The following is a 25,542-nucleotide window of genomic DNA, read 5'->3' on the forward strand; positions in this document are numbered from 1 at the left end:
CACAGAGCTCCTCGACCACCTCCCCAGGAGCATGAGAAGTTTCCTGGTATAAAGTTGATGCTCAGTGCTGGGGTCCACCGTGCCACGGCTTCCTCCCGTCTAGGGCACGTGGAGATTCCTGTCCAGAGCAGGCCTCTTCCTTTAGGAACATCTGTGCTCACAGAAGGTAAGAGATGGAACTGAGCAGCCACAGTGTAGCCAGATGTTAATTTAAAGCAACAGGCACAAAAATAAATAGTTGTTTTTTTTTTTAAACAACAGGCACTTCTCACTATTATTCCAGGGCAAAGGAGTGCCAGTATTTAAGGGGATACTAAAAAAGAAAAAGGTGATTCATTTCAGATGCAGAGTATTTCATCACTACAAGAAAATTAACTATTTTGAATGATTGTCCCCTTGGCCTCAGAAGGGAGTGACTGAGTCCAGTGATCTCTAACGGGTGCCCGTGGTGGGCTGGGCACTTCTACTCCCATTTTCCAGCTGCTTTTTCACACACCCTACACACGTGCGCGCACACACTCACACATACACACACAGTCTAACATCCCTTTAGATGGAAGTAGACAGGAGGAGAGATCAGAGGCAGCCAAAGTCTAAACTGACAGGGGCAGATATACCTTGGCATTGGGGCCTCCTTCAAGAAAGCTGTGTGATCATTGGCATTTGTCTTGTGGGAGGGTCTGTGGGTCCTTGGCAGCCCTTCCCTCTCCCTGGGGATCTCCCACCTCTGGCACCTTGACATGGCTTTAACTTCTCTGGCTGAAAGCTATGCTTTTTCCCTCAGTTCAGCTCCCATTCAACTCCACTAGGGGTCACCTGCCCTTCTAGAAGGTCCTCTTAATCCAGCTCATCTCCATGGAGAAACACCTGGCCATGGGAAACCCCCTTGCTGGGCCAGAATCTGGGCTGTTTCCAAAGCGCCCCACCTCACAACTTGACCACTAGTGGGCGCTCTAGCCAAGCCTCTCGCCCATAGACATTTCCAGGTATGGATCAGGGACCAGTCTTACACCCACTAAACGTTAAAATACATCCTCTGGGTGGTTCCCTGGAAGCCCCCCTCAGTTGGTTTAAGAAGGGAAGAAGCTCCCTTTTATCCTTCCCATGTGGGGATCAGGGCTAAGCGCAGACGAGAACAGAGATGGACAATACTGTCCACTCTCCAATGAGAGTTTCTTTGTTTCTTCTTTTTCTGCCAAAGTCTCAGCCTTCATATGTCTTCATGGTGGAGGTCTTAGTCTCTCAGCTTGTCCCGTGTAGGTTGTCTTGTTCTTGGAGTGTCCAAGATGTTCAAGGTCACTCGAGACAAACAGGAAGCTGTCTCAGCCCGGTCAGCTTCATTGATTCCAGCACCCCTCTGATTCACACAGAGTCAGTGGAATGTGGATTCAGATTCCCCGTCCTTTGCTTAACAAGCCCTTGGGGCAAGTTGCTGAACTCTTGGTTTCAAGTTCCTCACTTGCAAATTGGGTTTAAGAATCCCAAATTCATGGGGCTTGGGAGAAGTTTAGGGAGATAATATTGCAAGGCATTTGGCACAGTGTCCAGCTTGTAACAAATGCTCACCAAACAGGAATTATTATTCACATGGTCCTGCTGAGATGTGAGCTTCCTGCCCTCAGCCTGGGAGGCATTCAGGCTTTCAAGGGCTGTTCTGCAGCAGGATAATCTCATCCATGATACTGCCAGTTGCTAGTTTGGCTCCCCCAGGCAGAGGGTAAAGAACGTAGGGGTTATATCTACAAGGACTAACTCCCATCCTGCCTGGTCACTTCTCAGCTAGATGACCTGAGCTCCAGGTTTTTGCCCTGAAAAGAAAAGACAACGTCAAACTGGCTTGGAAAGAAACCCTCCTTGGCCTCACTGGGCTGTCGTGAGGACGAAATTAGGTGGCATATGGCAGGTGTCTGGCACAAGTCTTGCGGCCTGAGGGCTCTCAGCAGTGGTTAATGCTGACACCCTCCCCACTGAGAGGGAGCAGTGGGGATGGTGTCTGTCATCTGCATGTCTTAATCCACAAAACTGTTGTGATGGTTGAAGAAAAGAGTGTGCAAGAGTGTACTTATTCAGGCTCACACTCATGGTATAGGGTGAGTGGGCTCTGAGGATTAGCAGGAAGAATGGAGAGGCCAGGGTGTCTCTGAAAACTTCCTGAAGAAGAAACCACTTTAAATCTCCTTCCCCAAGAAAGATTCAAAACAGTCTGTTCTGCTGAAATGTGTGTTTCTTTCACAGGAATAGCTCACACACCATTGGTAAAGAGAGGCATTGTGTCCATATTATGTGGACATATACTTCCACAAGTCATATTGAATCATATGCAATATATTGCAGCATGTTCATGTTTTGAAGGAGCAAGACTTCTCACAACAACAAAAAAAAAGCTGTAGCATTTTATGAAGACCTTACAAAAATGCTGAAAATCTTGGCAGAAGCACTTTTCTCTGGTATGAGTCATCACTGGTGTAGGGGCTTCAAAGAACCACTTTCTTGTGGTAGAGCACATGCTTAGCATGCACAAGGTCCTGTGTTTGATCCCCAGTACCTCCTCTATAAATAAATAAATAAATAAATAAATAAATAAATAAATAAATAAATAAATAAATAAATACATACATACATACATACATACATACATACATACATACATACATACATACATACCCCCCCTCAAAAATTAAAAGAATCACAGTCTTTTCCAATGTTAGGCTCTCTTGGGCAGCAGAGGGCAGATATGGCTTCTGGTATTTAAGAAAAAAAAAAAACTTTGTTGTTGTTTTTGAAGAAGTCTAAACCTTAGATCAGATTTTTCACTTTGGTGAACCCAATCTCTGTTAGAGGCAAATGCTGTAAAGAACTTGCATCTGGGAGGAAGTACAAAACCCCAGGCTTAAGGCCTCTGGGACAGTGACCACCAGACTGGTTGCAAATGCTGATTTAGCCCTGCTGCTGTTTTATTAGTATTGGTGCTGTTTTTGTTAGAGCTCTGCTTACAAAGTTATTAAGTGCTCTGCCCCAAACTTGTTTTTCTGTTAGACCCTATCATTTTTACACCACACAACTTTGCAAAAGGATTTTGTTCTACTTGGTTTTGTTTTATAAACAAAAGATCATATATATGGCATTATGGCAAAAATGCCCAAGTCAGGATCCTATCAGCAAATCAGAATTACTCAAACCTCCAAGAAGCAAAACTAACCTGCTTTGGGGGTAGTTCATTTCTCCTTACCCACACATTTTCCAGGTTTGATGAAAGTCATGCTATCAGGACTAGAGAATATTCCTCACATAGAATAAAGTGAAGCTCAGATGTCACCTCCTCCAGGAAGCCTTCCGTGCTGCCTTCTACCAGGTTGGGCTAGGGGCCCCTCCTCTGGGCTCCCCCAGCTTTCTACATTTCTCTGTCTTTGCTCAGATTACATCACGCGGTCATTGTCTGTGTCCACATCTGTTCCCACCCCCTAACCTGTTGTCACTAGACTTCCAGGTTCTAGGAACCAGAACAAGGCCAGCCATGGAGGTGGCATCAGGAAGCATTCTGAACTGAACAGAATGATATAGGAGCACAGTTGAGGGCTGGTGAATATAATAGGATGATTCTTTGCCTGTACTTCTAGTCATTAAGAATTTATTTCAGTTTACCATTGTAAGCCAGCAGTACGCCTGTTGGAAACACGTTCTATAAAGCTTGTGAAGTATTTCAATCCTGTTTACTAGCTCCGGCATAGGCTTCCTCTCAGCCTAACAATCTCCCTGAGCCTCGGGAGCTATGTGGATGCACACAAAACTGAGGACAGGACCCAGAATGCTGCATGTGAACAATGAATAAAATCAGAGTAGCAGAGAATAGGGGGCGTAAAAAAGCGCTGGGCTCTAAGTGAAGCCAAGCTCTCAGCCATACTCTGCCATTCACATCCTGTGTGACCTGGAGAGTCACTTGGCCTCCCTGGGCTGCAGTTTCTGCCTCTGTGGAATGGGGGCCTTGAGGTAGGTTCCACTACTTGTTCAACATAACTGTTCACAGTCCCACAGAGGAAACACTGAAAATGAGGCTGCCCTCGGGAAGTCACAGCCTGGAGAATGAGACAGGCTCATGCCCATGCGCTCCTTGGGTGGAGGGAGGAGGAATTAACATTTAACATTAACTGGGAAGCACAAGCTATGTCCCCAGTACTTTAATATCTAAGCTAAGCTTCCTCTAAGGCAAGCATTATTACCCCTGTTTTATAGCTGGGGAAACTGAGGCTTAAGAAGTTAAGTGACCTATATGTGCTAGCAAGCACCAGAGCTGGCATTTGAACCCAGGTTGGCCTGACTCTAAAGACTAAAATGGTTCCCACCCAATTTGACCGGTCTATGACTTCATGATATTAAAAAAAATTAATTTGAGAGAATGCATGTTTATTTCCTTCCTTAAATCCTGGTTTTTAATTACTTAAGTTTAAAAAAATTCCTGATTCAGGAAATGAATAATGTTCTGTTTTAGATTATTTGTCACAAAAAGCTGAAAGATGGCTCATTCATTCCCTCACTCATTCACTCAATCATTCAACAAATACTTATTGAGGGTTTACTATATACTGACCGCATGCTGTTCTAAGCACTGGATGTACCATAATGAACCAAGATTGTCAGGGTCTCTGTTCTCATGGAGCTGATTTTGTATTCAGAAGACAGACAATAAAGATGAAAACCACTAATTAAGATGACTTCGGTTTATTATATACGTTTTAGGAGACATGTAAACTTGGAGAACTGATACAGCAGATTGGAGGGAAGGGATCCATCTAAGGTAAGGTAGTTAAAAATGGCCTCTCTGAGGAGATGAAATTTGAGCTGAGATCAGGTTGAGAAGGACCTCGCCACCTGATGATCTAGGAAAAGTGCTTCCTAGGCTGAGGGAACAGCAGGTGAAAAGGCACTGAGGAGGGACAAGCAAGACTCTCTGAGGAACAGAAAGGAAGCCAGGGTGGCTGGAGTAGAAGAATGATACAGAAAGCGGCAGAAAACAATGTAGGAAGGAAATGGGATCATATGGGGCCACGGCACAGAGTTTAGATAACTAGAGAAGGTCACTGGTAAGCAGAAGGTAAGCAGGGTAATGGCATTCAGCCTTAGAGACCACAGGACCCATAGAGTCATTCTGACTCAAGCACCTCACATTGGTCCAGGGGAAGAGACCTGTCCAGAGACTAACAGGTGACCCTGTTAGTGATAGAGCCAGGAGTTACTGGGCAACTCCATTTGGGCAGAGCCCTTAGCTAAACCACTGACACCCAGGTTGTAATGTAACTGCCCAACCACCACCCTGGCCCAGGCCACCAGTCTGTCTCTCTCCTGCTCAATTGCACCAACCTTCACTGGTCTTCTGACTCGCACCTTACTCTCCTAGGGTTTATTGTCTACACGTGGTAAAGCTTAATTTAGATAATGCTTCGCCTCTGCTCGACACCTCTGACAGCTTCCCTGTACCTCACTGGACCTGTTTGTTTGTTTCCCCACAATCCCTGAGAGTAGGCCCTTGTCTTAAATATCCTTGGATGCTTGGTGTGCTGGCTATTGGATCTAGCACATAAATGGAGCTCAATAACTGCTGGATGAATAAATAAATGTGTGTAAATATAAAATCTGCAAACAACATATGAGATTGCTCATATGTGGAATCAAAAAAAAAAAAAAGAACATGTATACAAAACAGAAAGAGACTCATAGACATAGAATATAAACTTTTGGTTGCCAAGGGGGAGGGGGGTAGGAAGGGATAGACTGGGAGTTCAAAATTTGTAGATATTGACAGGCATATGTAAAATAGATAAACAAGATTATACTGTATAGCACAGGGAAATATATATAAGATCTTGTGGGAGCTCACAACAAAAAAAAAGTAACAATGAATATATGTATGTTCATGTATAACTGAAAAATTGTGCTCTACACTGAAATTTGACACAACATTGTAAAATGACTATAACTCAAGAAAAAAAATGTAAAAAAAATCTGCAAACAAGCACACTAGGTGATATAATTGATGTTTATGGAGGAGAATCTCTCTAGTTATTATTTGTGGATAGCATACTGGTTAAGAGCATGGGCTTTGAACCAGACTGCCTGGGTTCCAATCCCATCTCTTCCACTTATCAGTGCTTTGACCTTGGATGAGTCATTAGCCCCTTTGTATCTGTTTCCTTGTCTGTCTGATGGGGATAATAATAGTATCTAACTCACAGTGTTGTTGCAAGTATTAAATTAGTTGGTATACATAAAAAACTACTACTAGTCATGGATATCACTACTGATACCTCCATATGCAGTGAGGAAGATGAATGCCAGAAAGGTCTGGGTGGCTTCCATGGAGACTCCTGGTATGGGAGACGAAGTGCTGTTTTTGGAAGTTTCCCCCAATTTGCTGGTGCAAACTAGGGCAAGTCACTGCACCCTTCAGAATCTGTTTCCACATCTGAAAAATGGAGATAATCTTGCTTACTCCCTGTAGCTTTGAGATCAAGTATATCAAGTTTCTGGCACAGTACCTAACACCTAATATAAAGGCAACAAATATTTCTATCTTCTCTCGCTGGCCTGTGAGCTTGTCAAGCATAGGATCCTTGTTAACTCTGCCAGAATCTGCCCACACCCTCATGTCTAACACAGAGCCTGGCCCTGTGAACAGACAATAAACAGAGAGCGAACAGAGAATAAATGCTTGTGGACTCCTAAGGAGGCTGCCTTTCCCTATTCACACATCTGTCCCCTCCGTTTCATTTTTTCTGCAAGAAATCTCGCCCAGAGAATAATCATCTCTCACAGTGGCTATGCCAATGGCAACCTACCCATCTCCCCATTCAGAGAAGGCTGGTCTCTCCAGCTTACTGAATATGGCACCAGATTCGTCTTTCTAAAGCACAGCTCAGAGCACACCCCTTGCCTTGCACAGAAGCCTTTGTGGTCCTCCAGAGCTGCACCACCCTACCCTGTTCCTTAGGCTGGTGTTTGAGGCGCATCACAGGCTCACCCAAACTTTCTCTTCTCCTCTAGCATTACACACACACACACACACATGCATACACACAGGCATCAGACCAAATCATAGTTCCTTGGGTCTTGATATCACTGTAACCTTGCTTACACTGTCCCCTCCGCTTGGAGTGGCCTCCCAAATCATGAAACCCCCATATCCCAAGGTCCCAGTCTAATGCCACCTCTCCACCTGGCTTCACCCAGTTGCACAAGCTAGAAGCTAGAAGTGTCCCTCCTGCACCTAAGTTCCTGCAGTGCTTAACGGTAGGGCTCCTCGCCCACTCGCCAGTCCAGACGTTGTATTGTGTTAACCTGTGCGCAGGAGCAAAGTGGGCACCCAGTCAATGGGATGATGAATGTGGGTTGGCCTCCCCCAACCCATAAGGGTAGGGATGTGTCTCCTCCACCTCTGCACCTCTCCTTTCTCACACACGTAAACGTTTTCTTGAACACAGCAGGAGCATACATAGTGCGTACTTGATAGATGAGTCACCTAGCCTTTCCTGTCCTGGTGCTCAAAGGTGTCTTGAATCAGCTCTCTTGGCCCTCAGTCCTGCTGATTGCCCTAAGTCAGACCACACCATCTTTCACCTGGCCTGTTACACTGGCCTCCTAGTAGTCTCCCTTCTTCCCTTCTAAGCCCTACACCGACTATCAGAGTGGCCTTTCTAAAACAAAAATCTCATCATGCCTTTCTTGGGCTGAAAACCTTCCCACTGCCACGGGATAAAGCCTCAGCTGCCTTCCTCTTCAGCCTCCTCCTCTGCTCCCCCCATGCACCCCTGCCCCCGCATCCTTCTTTGCACTCCTCCAGAGCTACGTGTAATACTGTGGCCACCTTGTCTTGTTTCATGTCTTTGTGTCTTGGCATAGCTGTTTCCACTCCTTTAAATGACACCCCACCTCCACTCCCTGTCCCCTGACTTCTGATAAACAGCTGCCCATGCCTCCACACCCAGTTCTGAAGGTAGTTTCCTCTGTGAAGGAGATGGCTGACCGCTGAACACCCCCGACACTAGCTATACGTCCACCCCACAATACTGGGCATTCACTGTGCACCAGACACTCCCTCGGGGCAGCTGCTGCACTGGCCAGATTCCTGTGGTTGTAGTCATCACCCTGTGTTGACGTGAGCTGTGCTCATACCTGCCCTGTTTCCTCGCCTGGAGCCTTGAGGTCCAGGTGCCTGCACACATAGGAGACAGGAAAAGAGCCACATGCATGCAGGGGAGTGGAGGGGAGGAAGTCAAGTGGGGAATAGGGTAGGACAACCGCAAAGGTCCCACCCAGGGCTGCCAGGGCCTCTTGCATTTTATTTTAGAGTCCAGGATTTTGCTGGTTAATAGCAAAGATGCTTCAGCTTCAGCTGTCCGGGGGCTCCTGATCAGGCTTCGGGGAGTGGTACTCAGTGGCAAGGTCCACAAGAAGCAGCTCCTGAGATGCTAGGCAATGATCAGGTCCTGCAAGCTGCTGACACCGCAGCGCAGTGCAAAATGCAGCTTTGTCATCATCAGCATGGCAGGAAATAAGTCAGTTTTGGCCTTGGCTTCAACAGTTCAGACCCTCAAGGCCCTGGCAGCCTTGGGTCATTCTTCTCTTTAAAAAAGCTTGCCAATGCCCACTTTGTGTATGGCACTGAGGACACAGACAGAAATTAGATATTTCCTGCCCCAGAGAAGCAGCTTGTCTAGGGGAAGCAGGCAGCGTGCTCCAAGACGCTTCCCTGAACAAGTAAGTCACCACGTGGCTAAGTCCCAAAGAGTAGGTTCCTGAAGGAAGGAGGAGCCTGGTGCACTCTAGGAACTGAGAGAAGATAAGTGGGGAGTACCTGGAAATCAGGGACAAGATCCCAAGGTGATCTGCAGAGGTCGTCGAGGGGAGGGGGGCGCAGCCTTCTAACTATTACAACATCTAACGCTCACTACACTACTACTACTATGCCGTAATGCACTCACTACGTGTCAGGCCCTCTTCTAGATGTTTTACATGTGTTAATTCCTTTAATTGTCCTGATAACCTATAAGGTTAATAATTGTGATTATTATCCTATGAGCCAAGGGAAGCCACTGAATGGTGTCAGGGAAAAGAGATCAGATCTATGTATCAGAAATTTCCCTCTGGCTCGGGTAGGGAGCACTGAAGGGGGTCAGAGTGGGTACTCTGATGAGGAGATTCTGAGTGGATACCTGATGGGGAGACCTATCAGGAGGCCCACACTAGTGGTCCAGGGGTGGCTGTGGGGCTGGAGAGAGACCTGACAGAGAGAGCTGACAGAACTGGTTAGCACTCACTAGCAGGACTCAGCCCAGGCCTCCAATAAATCTCTTCTCCTCCTCTAGGCGAGTTATAGACTGGCCCATGCCTTGCTTCTTTATTATAATCCTCATCTTACCCAACCCCAGACTCTAGGTCAATTTTCCAACAAGCAAATCAGAAAACGTCAGCTGCCCAAACAAATAATTCTCTAAGCCATCACTTTGCCAAATGGTCAATAAGTAAAAAACTAATTCACCAAAAGCCAAATCACTCAAAGTTAATTCCCCAAATTTGCTTGCTTCTTTTTAAAACTATCACACAATTTATGCAGTTTGTATTAGATGGGATAGATGTTTTGGTTTGTATTAATATTAAGTAGGCAAAAGTAAATACTTATAAAATATGCATAAAGTATTTTTTAAATGATACAACAAAACTCCTGCACCCAAAACCAGTTTTTAAAAACGAAGATTATCATAGTTTTTAAGTTAAAAAAATGAACATTACCATAACCTTGGAAACCCTGAGGGCCCCTTCCTCATCCCATCACCTCCCTTCTCATCCCAAAGATAATCACATTTCCAAATAGTCTGCCTTTCTCCCTTGCTTTTATTTCTTTTTTTAAAAAAAAATTGTTTATTTTAATGGAGGCACTGGGGATTGAACCCAGGACCTTGGGCATGCTAAGCACATGCTCGACCACTGAGCTATACCCTCCTCCCCCACTTGCTTTTCTCTATAGCTACATATTTGTATCTTCAAAGAGGTTTTTTTCTAGTTTTGCATGTTTTTGAACTTTATATAGAAGGAATTAGAGTGCATGTGTTTTTCTGTGACTTATTTTTTCATTCTACATTGTATTTCTGAGATTCATACTTATTGATGCATAGACTTCTAATTCATTCATTTTCTTGGCTGTAGAGTATTTTATTCTGTTTTATGAATAGATTATAATATATGCATCCACTGAGTTAAGGGACACTTAAGATGATTCCAGTGTTTTTCCATTATACATAGTGCTGCTAGGAACATTCTTGGATATGTCTCTGAGGGCACTATGCAATGGAATTGATCTAACTCATTCTTGACAGCAATCCTTAATTACATATAATTAACCTCATTTTATAGATAAAGTAATTGAGGTTCAGAAAATTTAAATGACTAAAGATATGAATCGAATTAGAAGTGCAAGACTTTTATACATTAAATCTCTCCACCTTATGAAGTGATCTCTCAGAGGAGAAACCCACCCTCTGACCCATTCCCTAAGCAAAGAGTTCCTCTCTGAACAACTTCTACTCCCAATCCCCTCCCCCTCCCCCACCCACCCCATTCCTCATAGCATCCCACCAGTCCCTCCCTCCCAACCTTTTTCCTCCCTGTCCCCTTCCTCTCTATCACTAAACCCCACCACTGTCCAGATTTCAACTTGATGCTGACCACCCACTGAGTTAGAACCAAGAGTCAAAGACACTAATCTTCCACTCACCCTTCCCACCTTCCCTATCTCCCAACCCCTTGCCCCCAGCCAGGCATCTTCCCTCCTCTTCTGACCATCTACACCTATGTTCGACTCTGGGGATCCTATTACTCTGCCAAGTATGCAACCTATCCGTCTCCCAAATGGGAGCTCTTTGAGCAAGGGTCTGGGTCTTTCACATCTATCTCCACAGCAGTTTCAGAGAACTTCTCTAGCGGTATTTAGCACCCTTTCTCTCATGTTATTAAGGACCTGTCTTATTCTCCTTTATCTCCCCAGGGCCTTGCACAGAGTGAGTAACAAATATTTAATGAAAGGACTGATTTTCACCCAAACCACTTCATGTGCCATGCCTGAATTAATTTCAGTTAATGGTTACTAATCTGCTTTAAGTACCAAACAGTGTGCAAAGCCCTCCTGCTCTTGGTGAGCCAAGCCACTTCCTCCATCTCATCTCTCCAGGCTCAAGCAGAGGACCTACCCTACATCTGGTACCTTTTTGGGCACAGTCTTCTCTGAGATATCCTAAAATTCTAGCCCCTAACAACAAGCACTAATATTCACATAGCTCTTTTGAGTTTAAGCAGTACTGTCAGACCCATTTGATCTGTCCAACCACCAGTGCTGCAGGTGTCATAATCCCCATTTTGCAGATAAGAAAACCAAAGTCCAGAAACAGAAAGTGATTTGCCCTGGTCCACACAGAAAGTCTCCAGAATTGAATCCAACTTTTCTAACTTGAGAGCCTTCGCCTTTCCACTCCATTTAGCCATCTCCTCCATGAAGCCTTTCGTCTAGGGAATGGAAGTTGACAAGGTAGTACTGTGTGGTGGGAAACAATGCCAGCTTGGGGTAAGTCAGTCTTTGAGTTTAAGTTGAGTTTGAGCTCTATCACTTAGTAACTGTGTGATCTTTTAATTTTTTTAATTTTATTTATTTTTGTTTCTTTGTTTTTTGGGAGGAGGTTATTAGATAGCTATACCCTTGCCCCCATAACTGTGTTGATCTTAAGTCAGTAACATCCTTAATCTTGAGTGCTTCATCTGCAAATAGGGCAGTAGCACCTACCTCACAAAATTATGAGAATTCAATTAAAAATTTTGTATAAACTACCTTACATGCATGGATAAAAAATGTCACCTGTCATATCGGTAAACTAAGGATGTTGAGGCCATAAAGCCATCAGCCACTGTAGCCCCACCCCCACCCCCACACCAGACTGTGCTCCTTGAGGGGATTCAGGATGGAGAAGAGGATACTGGCCCTAACAATTAAGGTTCATATCAAAGGAACGATTTCAATGAGCCCAGACTCTTCCATCTTCCCATACATAGAAAAGTGCTAAATTCACTAACTTGAGATGTCTGTTTTTCTTTAACAGTAATCTTTTTGATGTTCTGGCTACCTGGTTTTTGTCCCCAAAACGCTTACATATACTGGGTTCTCCCTTACCTCTTCAGAGCAGACCCTCAGAGCTGTCACCCCAAAATGTGCCACTTTGGCATGTTATTTTCAGTTATTTTGAGCTGAAGGCAATCAAGACCCAGCAGACTTAGGAAAAGCTTTTTACCTCTCCCTTAACTGCCTAAAAGAATTTAGAAAAGGGGCCTATACCAAGAAGGGAGCTATTACCAAAGAAAACTTTTTCATCTGAGAGACATATCCTTGTTGCAGGGCAAACATTTGTTTGTCAAACATTTGCTCTTCTCACCTTCCTGTGAATTGCCTTCCCCTCTTTGGAGCCCCAGACCCCTTAGCTCAGGATTGTAGCTGAACCTAAATTGCTTGGCTGCCTTTGAGTCTCACATATTTTTGGAATTTTTTTTCTGTTCATTTGTCTTTTTATTATAGAGGCAGGATATCTCAGCCAAGAACTTAAAACAGTAAAAGAAAAATTATTTTTCCTTCTCTACACTAGTTTTTAAAACCACTTAAAACATAGTAGAACATTAAAAAAAAATACTGTGTTTAAAAAATCGTTCCTAATCCCATTTTGCATAGATTCTCATTTCTGGCTTTTTTCCCTACATGTAAGTTAAAAAAAAAAAAAAAAAGAATTATATTTACACACCACCGTCTTTGTAATCTGCTTTTTTCTCATATCACTATCTTATGACATACTACTTTTCATGTCCATGAATGTAGGATAAAGATCAGGCAGTTTCCAAGCCCTTAATATATGAGAATGCTGAAATGAACTTTTTTGAACAGGAATTTGCAGCACCCTGTGCATTCTCTCGGCGTCAGCTGACGGTCACAGCAGGGAGGTAGGGACAGCGAGCTCACCGTAGGGCATGCTGGGCCAGGGCGGCGCGAGCCGGGAACAAACGAGGCCGGGGGCGGGGCTGAGGGGCGGGCTTGGCAGCCGCGGGTCGGGGGTCAGGGCTTGTGTCCCCTAACTGCCCGCTGCAAGCTGTCTGGCTTCGATACAGCTGGGCGGGAGGGGTGATCTCGCTGAGGAGGTTCCCGGCTGGGCCCAGCTCCTGGAGGGGAACCTTGGTACTACTCTTGCTCTAACTTGGCGGCACTGGCGGCAGGCGTCCCCTCTGGGGAGAGTTGCAGAACTGGTTATGCAAGTGTCCAGAGCTTGCTAGACAGACTTCAGACCTGCCGGTGCCCTCGGCACTGGTCAGACCTTTTGATGCTGCCTAAAGGTCTTGTAAGTGGAGGCCCCCAGGCAGCCAAGAGGCTTGGGTTGGGAAGCCGGCCGCCGTCAGGGATGGTGATGGAATGGCCCAAGGGAGACTTAGGATGTTTCTGAACTCCTAAGTCCCTATTCTACATGTTTTTAATGAAACCTTAAAAAAAAAATTATAAGGCATACATAAAAATAGAATAATGTAATAATCTCTATGTACTCATTACCCAGCTTAGTCACATCTTAGTATTTTCCTGTATTTCCTCCAGGTTCTTTTGTTCTTTAAGAAATGAAGCATTAAATATACAGCTGAATGTCTCTGTGTAACCCTCCCTAATTCCATTTCCTTCTCTCCCTATAGCTCACTGCCTTCTTGAATTCCGGGCTTTTTAATTTATTAACTCAGTGTGTGTTTTTATGCTTCTGGTACATACGTATTTATCCACAAAAACAAGTGGCTTGTTTTGCATGTTTTGAGCTTTATATAAATGATATCCTACTGTAGCTATTCCTAAATTTCCTTTTTCTCGCCTTAATATTGTGTATTTGAGTTCATTCAGTATAACAGCTGTATACTATTTCATTTTGTGATTATACTTAGTTCATTTTCACATCCTTCTGTTCAATAAATAACCATGCAATTAACATTCTTGAACATGCCTCCTAATACACAGGTGTGAGAATTTTTAAGGATATATTCCTAGAAGTGTATTTGCTGAATCACGGTGTATGCACAGCTTCACCTTTGCCAGACATTGCTCTCCAAAGTGATTGTAAAGCATTTTATATTCCCACCAGCAATATCGAAAAGTTCATAATGTTCTACATGGTTACCCAACTTGATTTAGCTTTAACAAAGCCTTAAAAAGTTTCCTTTTAAATCAAATTCAGATTTCATCTCTTCCATTTGCTCTCAGTTTTACCCTGTATGAATTACTTTGCCTCTCTAAGCCTTGATTTTCTTATCTGTAAAATAGGGACAATGATACTTATCTTGCTGTGGTGACTAGCAGAATTAAATGAAATAATGCATTAAAAAGTGTTTACTCACATGCCTGGCTGGCGTTTGATAGGCACTCCACAAGGAGTAGTAGTGGTGGTGGTAATAATAATAATAATAATAATAATAATAATAATAATAATAATAATAATAATAATAATAATAATAATAATAATAATAATACACGGTCAGTTTGTATTGAATTCAGGCATTGTCCTAAGTACTTGAAGCTGTTTCAAAGTCACAGAGATAGTAAGAGGCACTGCTGGATTCAGGTCTGTCAGAGAGTTTGGACTAGAACCTGCAGACTGCAGAGACCCACTGAAGGAGAATCATTCATTCATTTGCCTATCTGACAGCAGTTTGTGCTATCCTATAAATAGTCATCATTATTATTACAACGATGAAGCAATGTAGGGGAGAGGAAGGAGAAAAGGTTGGAGTTAGGCAACTCACTTTTTGCCTGGCCCTGTGCCTGGCCTGAGACACTTTCCTTACCCTGAGGTTGCTTGGAGTTTGGTTCAGTGTTTCTCTAGATCTGGTTCCCAGACTATCTGCCTGTCACTGACTGGTGCTTGTTCAACATGCAGGTTCCCTGGCCTGCAGGAATTCTGATTCTGAAGGTTCCTGGAGGAATATTATGAGCAGAGATTCTGACATTCTCACAGTTTTGAGAGCCACTGATCTTACTCATGAGGAAGACAAGTAAACAGATGGCTACAATACCGAAGGATAAGAGTTACAACGGCAGGTCATGGAAGAGTTTCTGGAGGAAGACTGATCTGAGCTGAGACCTGAAAGATAAGAAAAGTTAGGCAAGGGGCAGGAAGGAAAGGGGAGATTCAAGAAGCAGGAAAAATGAGAAAAGTGGCTTTTAGAGAAGAATATTTTAAAGTATTTTAATGTGACTGAAGTGCAGGTTGAAGCAATGAGGCCTCAGAAGTGGGTGGGAAAATCACAAAGGCTGTAAAGAGTCTTGTTGATCATGTCAGGGAGTCTGGATTTTATCCTGCAGGTAGCAGGAAACGTATTTATTTGGAGGAGGGCATCGATAGTTTTGAATTTAAGAAAGAGCCCTCTGGCAGACACAGTGTGAAGTACAGGCTGTGGGACTGGAATGTGGCGATCAGGAAGATCACAGGCAATCATGACCTGGACTGAGACAATGGCAAGAAGAGCAGGAGGCAAGTGGACAGATAGAAGAATCCATATGGGTGACTGATTGGACATGGCTGGATCGAGATAGGGAGGATTTAAGAATTCTTTCCTTAGGAAATTGGGTCAATGGCTGTGAATTTCACTGTAGTTAAAAAAAAAAAAAAAAAAAAAAAAAAAAAAAACACTGGAAGGGAAACCACTGTGGAGGGAAAATGACGAGATCATTTTAGGACATACTGAATTTGAGATCCTTATGAAATATCCAGGTAGAGCTGTCCAGAAGGTAGGTGGAAATGCAGGTCTGTGGATATCTTGCTAGTTACTCACTTAATATCCTCCCCACCTTCTTCTTCCTTACAGAAGCCAACTTTGTATAGGATGCTGATGTGCCCAATTAAAACATTCACCCTCCCATACTCTCTTGCCAGTCTTCTCAGACTCTCTATTGTTGGTCATGAGATCCAGTTCTGACCAATACTCTAAGTGGACATCCTTGGGTGGGGGTTCTGGGAAAGCTATTATTTTCCTGATAACAATGGACAGGTCCAGCTGGCATTTGCCTTTCACATTTGTTCTTTTTCCTTCTTCCTGCCTAAACAGGGTTGTGATGCTTGGACAAGATGTAACAATTTTATAAGCATGAGGATGAAGGCCCTATGCTCAGGGAGGCAAAGGAGAAAGTCAGAAAGATTTGGACATTGTGGAGCTGTTGTCTGGCTCTGGCCTGTCTACCATCTTAGACAAATAAACCCTAATTTAGTTAAGCCACTGGGATTGGTTTTCTATCACCTGCAGCAAAACGTGATCCTAATTGATTCAAGGGCTAAAGCACTGGAGACAGATCTGGGTTAGAGATAGAGATTTAGGTCAGCATCTGAGCATTTGGGTGGATACAAGAAAACCAGGCACCCAAATATGCACAAATGTAAGAGATTCTTATGAGTTAAAGGACAGAGAGGGCTCAGGGTGTAGGCAACATTGAAAGGAGGAATTCCTGTTCATAGGGCAAGTGTTTTTAGGTTACTTTTATAACGTTGATATTTCCATAACCTCATTCAAAACAAAACAATCAATTTAGGGCTACTCAGTTCATACTCAACCCTTCTGAAATGTATGTTGTATCTATTTTCCAGGTGCTTAAGCAAGGGCTGATGACCCTGGTCATAGAGTGGTGACTTACTTCCTAGGGTGTGGCATGTTTGGGGCTCAGGAGCAGACTGGGTAAACCTCAGCTCTCCTCTGTTCCCTGAAGCAAGTGCCACGGGAGTTCCTTCTGGAAAGGCTGGTGCGAGGACTGCCCGCCCAGGACCTGTGTTGCAGTTTAACCTGACTGTCCTATCTTTTGTCAAGATAACTTGCCACAGCCTCCTAATTGAGCAATCAGACTAATTTTCCTGATTCCCCTCTTCTTCCCACCCTACCCCCAACAACAAAAATCCCCCAAACCAAAAATTGGTTCTCCTTAACATACGGAAACATGTTACTTCCTTTCTTGATTAGTTTGTTATCTCTAGGATAAAGCCCCAACACCTTATCACAGTATATTAGGTCCCAGTCTTTCCATCCTCAGTCCCTGATATTTGGCACCACTGTCCCCCCATCTCTGCACACATGGTCAGCCACCCTGAATGTCTCACTCTGCCCACATTTCTCTTGCCCTTTCAAGCCCTTGCAGGCTGTTTTCTTGCCCAATGCTTTCTCCGCCTCATGTTCTGACTGACTCTCTACATCCACCCACTGCAGCCAGATAAATTTGCTGGTGTTCCGGCAGCTGAGAATGGCTAGAAACCCAGGAGCAGTCCACTACCTACTTCTCCCTCAATCTCCCACATCCCTCCAATGCCCTGCTTCAGTCTGTCTCCAAATCCTGCTGGTTCTATCTCCCAAACATCTATAAATTTGTCTCCTCCTCTCCATCACCACTTCTACTAACCAAATCACTGCAAGTATCTCCAGGACATTCCATGTCTTTAGTTTTTCCCAGTTCAATCAGTCTGTCCTCCCCTCTGCAAATTTACCCATGTTGGTCTCTTCCTTAAAAAAAAAAAAAAAACCTCTAGGTCCCTAAGGGAATTGTCCCTGCAGAACTCTCAAGCCCCATTTCCTACACTCTAGGTGCCGAGAGAACGCAAATGCAGTGTTGGCTACAGCCCTCTGAACTGCAGAGAACCGTCTACTGAGCTCCTGCAGGACTAGCTTGGCATAGTAGTTAAGAGCATGGCCTCTGGCGCCAGACTGCCTGGATTCCAGCCTCTACTCAGCTGCCATTAGGTGGGTGCCCTTAGGTGAAATCTCACTATGTCAGTTTCATCATTGGGAAATGGGAGCTAAAGGTAGCCCTCACTCATAGGGTTGTCAGAAAGATTTTAGAAAGTAATACTCAAGAGTACCCAGAACAGTGTCAGGAACAGAGTAAACATTATATAAATGTTAACTATTATAATTGTTTGTTACATTTTGATCCCTGAAATTTGTCTATTTTGTCCCCTTCTGTTGTCTAGAATAGTGCAGGAGACACGGCAGCAGGTGGCTTGTGGTTAGGGTATGGGGTGGGGTGGGGATGAGAGGAAATACTGGGAGATTAGGGGCCAAGGAAGCTTAACTGTCTCAAGGAGTGTGAAATTGACTTTTTGTTCTCTGTAATCCAACTTTCCTCTTAGTTTAGAAAGCAGGTCTTATGAGAAAGTGAGGCCCAAATGTTCCCCACTATCTCCCTGTGCATGGTGGGCAGTATGATTCCCTGTGCTTCACCAAGAAGGCTTTTCTTCCCTTCAAAGTAATAATAATACCACAATACCATGAGATATATTGATCTCATTCCATTTCTGGGTCTGTATTTTGCAACTTTTAAAGAAGTTTAATCCAAACATGAAGTGGGTACTGCTGCTTCCCCATTTTATATACAGGGAAACTGAGGCTTAGAGAGGTTAATAGGACCAAAATCACAGCTTATTAAGAGGTGGGATACAATGCCATGTACTGCATTTCAGAGCCAATACCCTTAACTGCTATGCCAGATCGCTTCATAAAAGTGGATTTGTTACTTAATCTGAGAAACATCTAGATTTGCTCACATGCTAGATCCAGTGCTGGACACTGGGAACATAAGATGAATATGGGTGATCCTTTCTCTCCAGGACCTCATAGCTGCCTTGTGGGTATAAACCAGGCAACAGACAAAGAGGCCAAGTGTGGGAAATGGACAGAGAGCCAGAAAGCAAGAAGGAAGCACTAACTCTGCCTGAAGAGTGGGGCCTAGGGCCCAGCTACAGATGTGGCAGTTGAGTCTCAGAGTCTGGGACTGGGCGTGATGATTACACTGATGATGTTTCTGGAAGCATAAGCATCAGCAGATGCATAAAACACTTATTCTTTAAAGCTTATCACGAATTGTAAGTGAAAACAGAAGTTCTAAAATTATCTATATTTTGGGGTTCTATTTTAACAAAACATATACATTCCTATGTTTTAATAAAACATACACACAGAGAAGAATGTTTGGCTAGTTATATACCAAAATATTATCAGTGGTTACTACCAACTGATGAAATTTCAGGTGTTTCTTTATATGTATATATATATTTATTGTGGATTGTATTTTTATTGTATAAATACATTTTATATTATGAAACGTAATTTTAATGTGGAAATAAATTGATACAACCACTTTAGAAAACTATTTGGCATTACTTAATACATTTGAAAATGTGAAGACTTCCGTTCATAGGTAATGTTGCTAAAGAAACTTGCACATGTGTATCAGATTTGTAAAAAGAATGTTCATGGGAACATCGGTTTTAATAGCAAAAATGGGAAACAACTTACATCCATCTCAGGAAAATGGATAAACACATTGTGTGTTGTACAATAAAAGATTTATTATAAAAGACTAATGAAGGAACTACAGCTTTATGCCACATACATGGATGAATCTTAAAAGCATAATATTGAGGGGAGGGTATAGCTCAGTTGTAGAGTGCATGCCTAGCATACATGAGGTCCTGGGTTCAATCCTCAGTATCTCCGCTAAGTAAATAAATAAATAAACCTAATTACCTCCCCCTCCAAAAGGAAAAAATAAAAGCACAATATTGAGCTGAGAAAAAGCAAGTCTCAGAAGAATATTTACTATATGTGTTCACATTTAAAAAATTTAAAAACATACCAAATCTATGCTCAGGGATACAGTCATCTGATAAAAGTATACAGAAAGGTAAAGGAATGATAAAAACAAAATTCAGGAAGGTGGTTGATTCTGGAAGGAGGAAAGTGATGAGACTGGAGAAGGACGCACAAGAGCTTAAGGAATCAGTCAAGTTCTCTTTTAAGCTGAGTGGTGGCGATTTCAAGATTCATTTCATTTTTGCTCTCTACATGTGATATATTATTTTTATATATTGCATATTTCATAATAGAACTATTTTTCATCCGTATTTTTAATTTTTTCAAAACGAACTTGTATTTCTTGTTTTATTAAATGGAGAAAGTAAATAACACATGTAATAACACTTTAAAAATTCTTATTCTTTTGTACCTTTTCTCACCCTTGCCTTTTTATATCATTCATTCACCACATATTAACTGAGGGCTTAATCTGTACCAAGCTATATGTTGGGGATACAGTGGGGTTACATGGTTCCTATATTTGTGCGGCTTATCTTCACGGGTGTGCTCCATATCCCTGTAAAATTCTCAGAGTTAGGCTTCATTATCAATATTTTACAAATTCATTAGCAGTTTTTCTTAATGTAGCTATTAAGCACCTAAGCTCTGAAGTTAGGCTGCCTAAATTCAAATCTTGGCTCTGCTGCAAACTAGTCCTGTACATTCAGGCAAGTAACTTAACCTCTTTGTCTTTTAATGTCCCTAACTATGAAATGGGGAAAAGAACAGTATCTACCTTACAGGGTTGTTGTGAGATTTAACTAAGTCAATATACATAGAAAGAATTCAGAACGGGGCCTGGTCCAATGGTAAATGTTTAATAAATGTTACATTATTATTATTGTTGTTGTTGTTATTGTTATTGTTGTTATTATTCTATAAATACTCCCTGAGCACCAATTCGGTGTCAGGCCCAAGCGAAGGACTAGAGATACAGAGATAGAATGAGACAGGGTCTGGAAGACTGACTCCTAAGCAGAATACGATAGAATGTGAGAAGAGCTATGTGGAGGGAAACCCAAGGGCTGCAGAGACAGATAGGGGCCCCAACCCAAGCTGGGTGTCAGGGGGCTCTTCCCAGAGAGGCTTTAGTTTGTGTCCCTGGGGTTTGGTCTGTTGCACTTGGCCGACACTCTAACATCCCCCACAGATAGGAGCTAGGAAGTGTTGATAGGCTGCCATGACTGTGCCTCCCTGTAAAAGAGGCCACCAGGTAACTGGGAGATCATAAGATCACTTAATCTGTGCTGAGCTTTCATTTACATTTTGTGGTTTCAAATTTTCCTTTGCAGTTGTGAAGTTATGGTGCAGTGTATCCCATGCAGAAAAAATGAATTACAGCTTGGATTTCTTTTGTTGTCTTGGGAACTAGTAGAAAGGGCTTTCAATAGGAATCTGGTTGAAAGCTTTCGAAATGTGGGTTCTCATCTGTTAGTTAAAAATATACAGGCATTGGAAATAACCTAAATACCCAGTAGTAAAGGAACACTAACATGGATATTTAATAATTAAGTAAATTGTGGTATATCTATAAAACTGAGTAAAGCTATTAATATATTTACAAGACTTTTTTAATGGCATGAGAAATGCTTATTTAAAATATGACACACAAAGGCAATATTAGCTCTATCATGTAAAAAAAATCCATAGGTAAAATTCTTGAAGAAAATACACTTAAATGTTGAGAATGGTTATTGCTAGTTGGTGAGATTACAGGTGATTTCCTTTATTTTTTATAACTTTTTGGATATTTTCTAAATTTTCCAGCATAAGAATGTATTTAAAAAAAACAGCTTTATTAAGATACAACTTGCATACCATACAGTTAGTGTACAATTTAGAGTATACAATTTCTTTTTGCATAATTATCGAGTTGTGCAACCATTACCACAAACTAATTTTAGAACACTTTCATCATCCCCAAAGAAACCAAACATGTCCCCACCAGTAGTCACTCTGAATTCCTGCTCCCTCTTTAAGCCAACAACTAATTTAGTTTCTATCTCTATAGATTTGCCTATTCTGGATGTTTTATATAAATGGAATCCTACAATATGTACCCTTTAGTGTTTGGCTTCTTTGACGGAGCATAATCGTTACAAGGTTCATCCATGTTGCATCATGTATCCGTATTTCATTTTTTTATTCTCAAATAATATTCCACTGTACGGGTATTTCACATTTTATTAATTCGTTCATCAGTTGATGGGATTTGCGCTTTGTTTCCACTCTTTGGCTATTGTGAATAATGCTGCTATGAGCATCCTTATACAATTTTTTGTGGACAGATGTTTTCAATTCTCTTGGGATATACCTAGGAGAGTTGTTAGGTCACATGGTAACTCTACCTAGCATTTTGAGGAACTGCTTTTCAAAGTGGATGCATCATTTTACCTACCAGCAATGTAGGAGGGTTCCAATTTCTCCACATCTTTGCTAACAATTGTTATTGTCTGTCTTTTTGGTTATAGCCATCTTAGTATGTGTGAAATAGCATCTCATTGTGGTTTTGATTTGCATTTCTCACATGGCAAACGTGAACATCTTTTCTGTGATTATTGGCCATTTGTATATCTTTTTTGGAGAAATGGTCAAAATGCTTTGACCATTTTTTGTCGGTTTTTTTTTGAGTTGTAGGAGTTCTTTATGTATTCAGAATACAAGTCTCCTATCAGATATATGATTTGCAAATACTTTCTCCTATTTTTGGTATCATTTGCATCAAAAGTTTTTAAGTTTGTTGAAGTCCAACTTATTTATTTTTTCTTTTGTCAGGTGTGTTTTTGGTATTTTATGAAAGAAACTGTTGTCTAACCCAAGGTTAAAAGATTTACTTTTATGTAAACTTCTAAGAGTTTTATAGTTGTAGATCTTACACATAAGTCTATGTTTGATTGTGAGTTAAAATTTGTCTATTATGGCAGAAGTCTAATTCCATTCTTTTGCATATGGATATCCAGTTGTCACACCACCTGTTGAAAAGACTATTCTTTCCCTATTGGATTGTCTTGGCAACCTTGTTGAAAATCAATTGACCACAAATGTACAGATTTATTTCTGGAGTCTCAGTTCTATTCCATTGATCTACACGTTTATCCTTATACCAGTACTACATTGTCTTGATTAGTGTTTGTTTGTAATAACTGTTGAAATAGGGAATTGTGAGTCCTCCAGTTTTGTTTTTTTCAAGATAGTTTTGGCTGTTCCAGGTTCCTTACATTTCCATGCATTGCATTTATACTTGGCAGGAAAAGTTTTTTAGAAAAGAGAGAAAGGAAGACAGACATTGCTGAAGGAACTATAAAATCCATTTTGTTTTTTCTGAGTGATACTACTGCAGCCCACCTTTCCTCTTGGGCAGGGGAGTTAATTTTTCTCTCCTAAATTTTGTCCTGGCCATGGTAGGTTGTTTTATTTTTTCCCCCCACTGTTAATGAACAATGTGCAGGGTATTGATTTAGCCAAGGCCTCATCCCCTGCCTTGAGTCACTTGGCTGGATTAGGGATTTCTTTCTACATAACAACTTCCACGACACTAATTTTTGCTGTACCCCTAGCAAGTATTATCATACTCTATGGTTGTGGTCACTACACTGTTGTTATTGCAATCTCAACAGCAAATCACTTTTAGCATGTATTTCTGCATATTCATCTTGAATATACAAATATAGGTATATTTATTCACTTTTAAATGATATATACTTATGATTATTATATATATTAAGAACATACATGAGACAGAAATTTTAGAGGACAAGATAAAAAGTGATTCGAAATAGAAGTTTTCTCACACCTCAATTTTATTTATCTCTCTGGAGAGTGCTGTCTTGGATCTTTCCTGTTTCCCTCTGTGTGTTCCCAGCACCCAGCCAAAGGCCACGTACATGGCAGAAGCTCAATGTCAGCTGTTCAAAAGAAAAATTTCAGATAGCCTACTATCTCTATTAAAACACACTGCCTTTATTCCTAGGTTTTGCACCCTGCAAGTCGACATTTGAGTCACTTTATAGAGAGGCTTTGCGTGTCTCATTTCTCCTTATTTTTTTTTAACCTTTGATTACACCTTATCTGACTTATTTCTTTAGAAAATGGCAATTGTGTCATCCTTAACTACACTCTTCATTTCAAACTGCGTGGTCAGGCAGAATCCTGGGTGTTAGGACCATGAAGAATGGAAATAAAGCTTTCATATGAGGTTGTACCTATCACTGCAGGATGTGAACAAAGGGCAAGGGAGCTCTTGGTGATGAAAGCCAGAAAGGGCTTCAGGAAGCTGGATTCTAAAGGACCAGGGAAATTAGCCAAATGGAGAGGAGAGGAAATCGGTCCCAGGTGAACCACAGGAGCAAAGGCAGGAAGTTGTGGGTGGACCCCGAACATTCTGAGCTAGGGGAATTTGATGCAGCTGAACACAAGGGGCAGGGGGCAGTAGCATTTGTGTTTTAAAACGACCCCTCAAGCAGCTGTTAAGTATTAAGAGTCTTGAGACTGGTAGTAGGGGAGGCTGTTGGTTGCCTGAAGAGTACGGCACAGTTGTAGATTGTTAGAGGGTTAGAAACTTCTAGGCTTGGAAGCCCAAACAGAAATGAACTCTGCGTCAGTGCTCTGGCTACACTGTTTTTTAGGATCTCAAAGCCCATCCCCCTGCACCCCCCCCCCCCCACCGCCCGGTCCAGGGTTTGTTGCCCTTTACCTTTGTTCCCAAGTGACGTTTATACCTTTATCATAAAGTTACTGTTTCTTTCAAGGGAGTCCCCGGCAGGGCTGGGAGTGTTCAGTTTCTGGACTCTGTTGAGGCCTGAGGCCAAAGGAGGACACTGAGGTACACCTCTGCATAGATTTTATCAAGCCACAGCTGCCCCTATAAAACCAAACACTCCCACACAGAAACTCAGACAACCTGATTAGAAAACTGCCTCCGAGACGTCAGAAACGCTGAACCCACAACCAAGGGCGTGTCTAGGCGGGGCCGGCGGTCCAGGTCACACCCCTTCCTGAGGAAGGAGGAGGCAGGGCAGCCCCGGGGCCCTCGGGCTGGGCCCTGCGCCGGCCGCGGTGGGCGGGGCCTCCGCCCGAGTAGGATCGCTGACGGCGCCGGGCCCCGCCCCTCAGGGTGGGAGGACGGACGGGGCGTGAGGCGAGCGCGCGAGTAGGGCCCGAGCCCGCCTGGGAGCCCGCGGAGCCGAGCGCACCGAGCGGAGCCCCTGGGCGGCGGCGGCGGCGGCGGCGGCGGGCGCGTGATGGCTCCGGCCGCGGACCGCGAGGGCTACTGGGGCCCCACTACCTCCACGCTGGACTGGTGTGAGGAGAACTACGCGGTGACCTGGTACATCGCCGAGTTCTGTAAGTGCGGGTGCCGGCCTGAGGCGGGAGCGAGGAGGGAGGGCGCGGGTCTGAGGGGGAGACGCCGCGTGAGGAAGGGAGAGGGCCGATCTGGCCGCCGGGGAGGCACCGGGCCTGGCCGGGTGAGGTGGCGTGAGGAGCCCGGACCAGGGCGCAGGAACGGGAATACTGGGAGGAAGGGAGCGCCAGGGGTTCCAGTGTGGCAGGTGAGGAGGGCCAATCTGGACAGGTTGGGGGGGTCTTGAGATTGGGGGGCGGAAGAGAAGCGGGGAGCCCCTGCTGGACCTCAGGGGAGGCCGGATGGGCGGGGTTGGGAAGGGGGATTCCTGCCTGAGGGGTCGAGTCTGGGCAGGCTGGGGACACCCTAATTAGAGCTTGGGAGACTGGGGGACTCTGCTTATTTGAATTGAGGCCTCGGGACACCTGCTCCTACTGTTGCTGCCACCGCCTTCGTCCTAAGGGCACAGGAGAAGGAAACATGTCCTA

At 43.3% G+C, this 25,542-nt stretch overlaps 1 protein-coding gene across 3 annotated transcripts in view; it reads left to right on the forward strand.

Annotated features, from left to right (window-relative positions):
- Window positions 1-25,542, forward strand: part of ACER3 (alkaline ceramidase 3) — a 206,010-nt gene that overhangs the window by 34,280 nt on the left and 146,188 nt on the right. The window contains exon 1 of one of the 3 annotated variants that reach the window (XR_012509753.1): window positions 24,816-25,056. The exons of 1 other annotated variant lie outside the window; for it this stretch is intronic. Coding sequence is in view for 1 of the 2 variants with exons in the window: in XM_010973471.3 (XP_010971773.1) it covers window positions 24,954-25,056 (103 nt within the window). In the remaining variant the exon portion in view is untranslated. Of the gene's footprint in view, window positions 1-24,815; window positions 25,057-25,542 lie in introns of those variants that run through there. One more of the 3 variants, XM_010973471.3, reaches the window with a different exon arrangement.

The sequence above is a fragment of the Camelus bactrianus genome, chromosome 10 (genome assembly GCF_048773025.1).
Source record: "Camelus bactrianus isolate YW-2024 breed Bactrian camel chromosome 10, ASM4877302v1, whole genome shotgun sequence".
In the NCBI taxonomy this organism is placed as follows: domain Eukaryota; kingdom Metazoa; phylum Chordata; class Mammalia; order Artiodactyla; family Camelidae; genus Camelus; species Camelus bactrianus.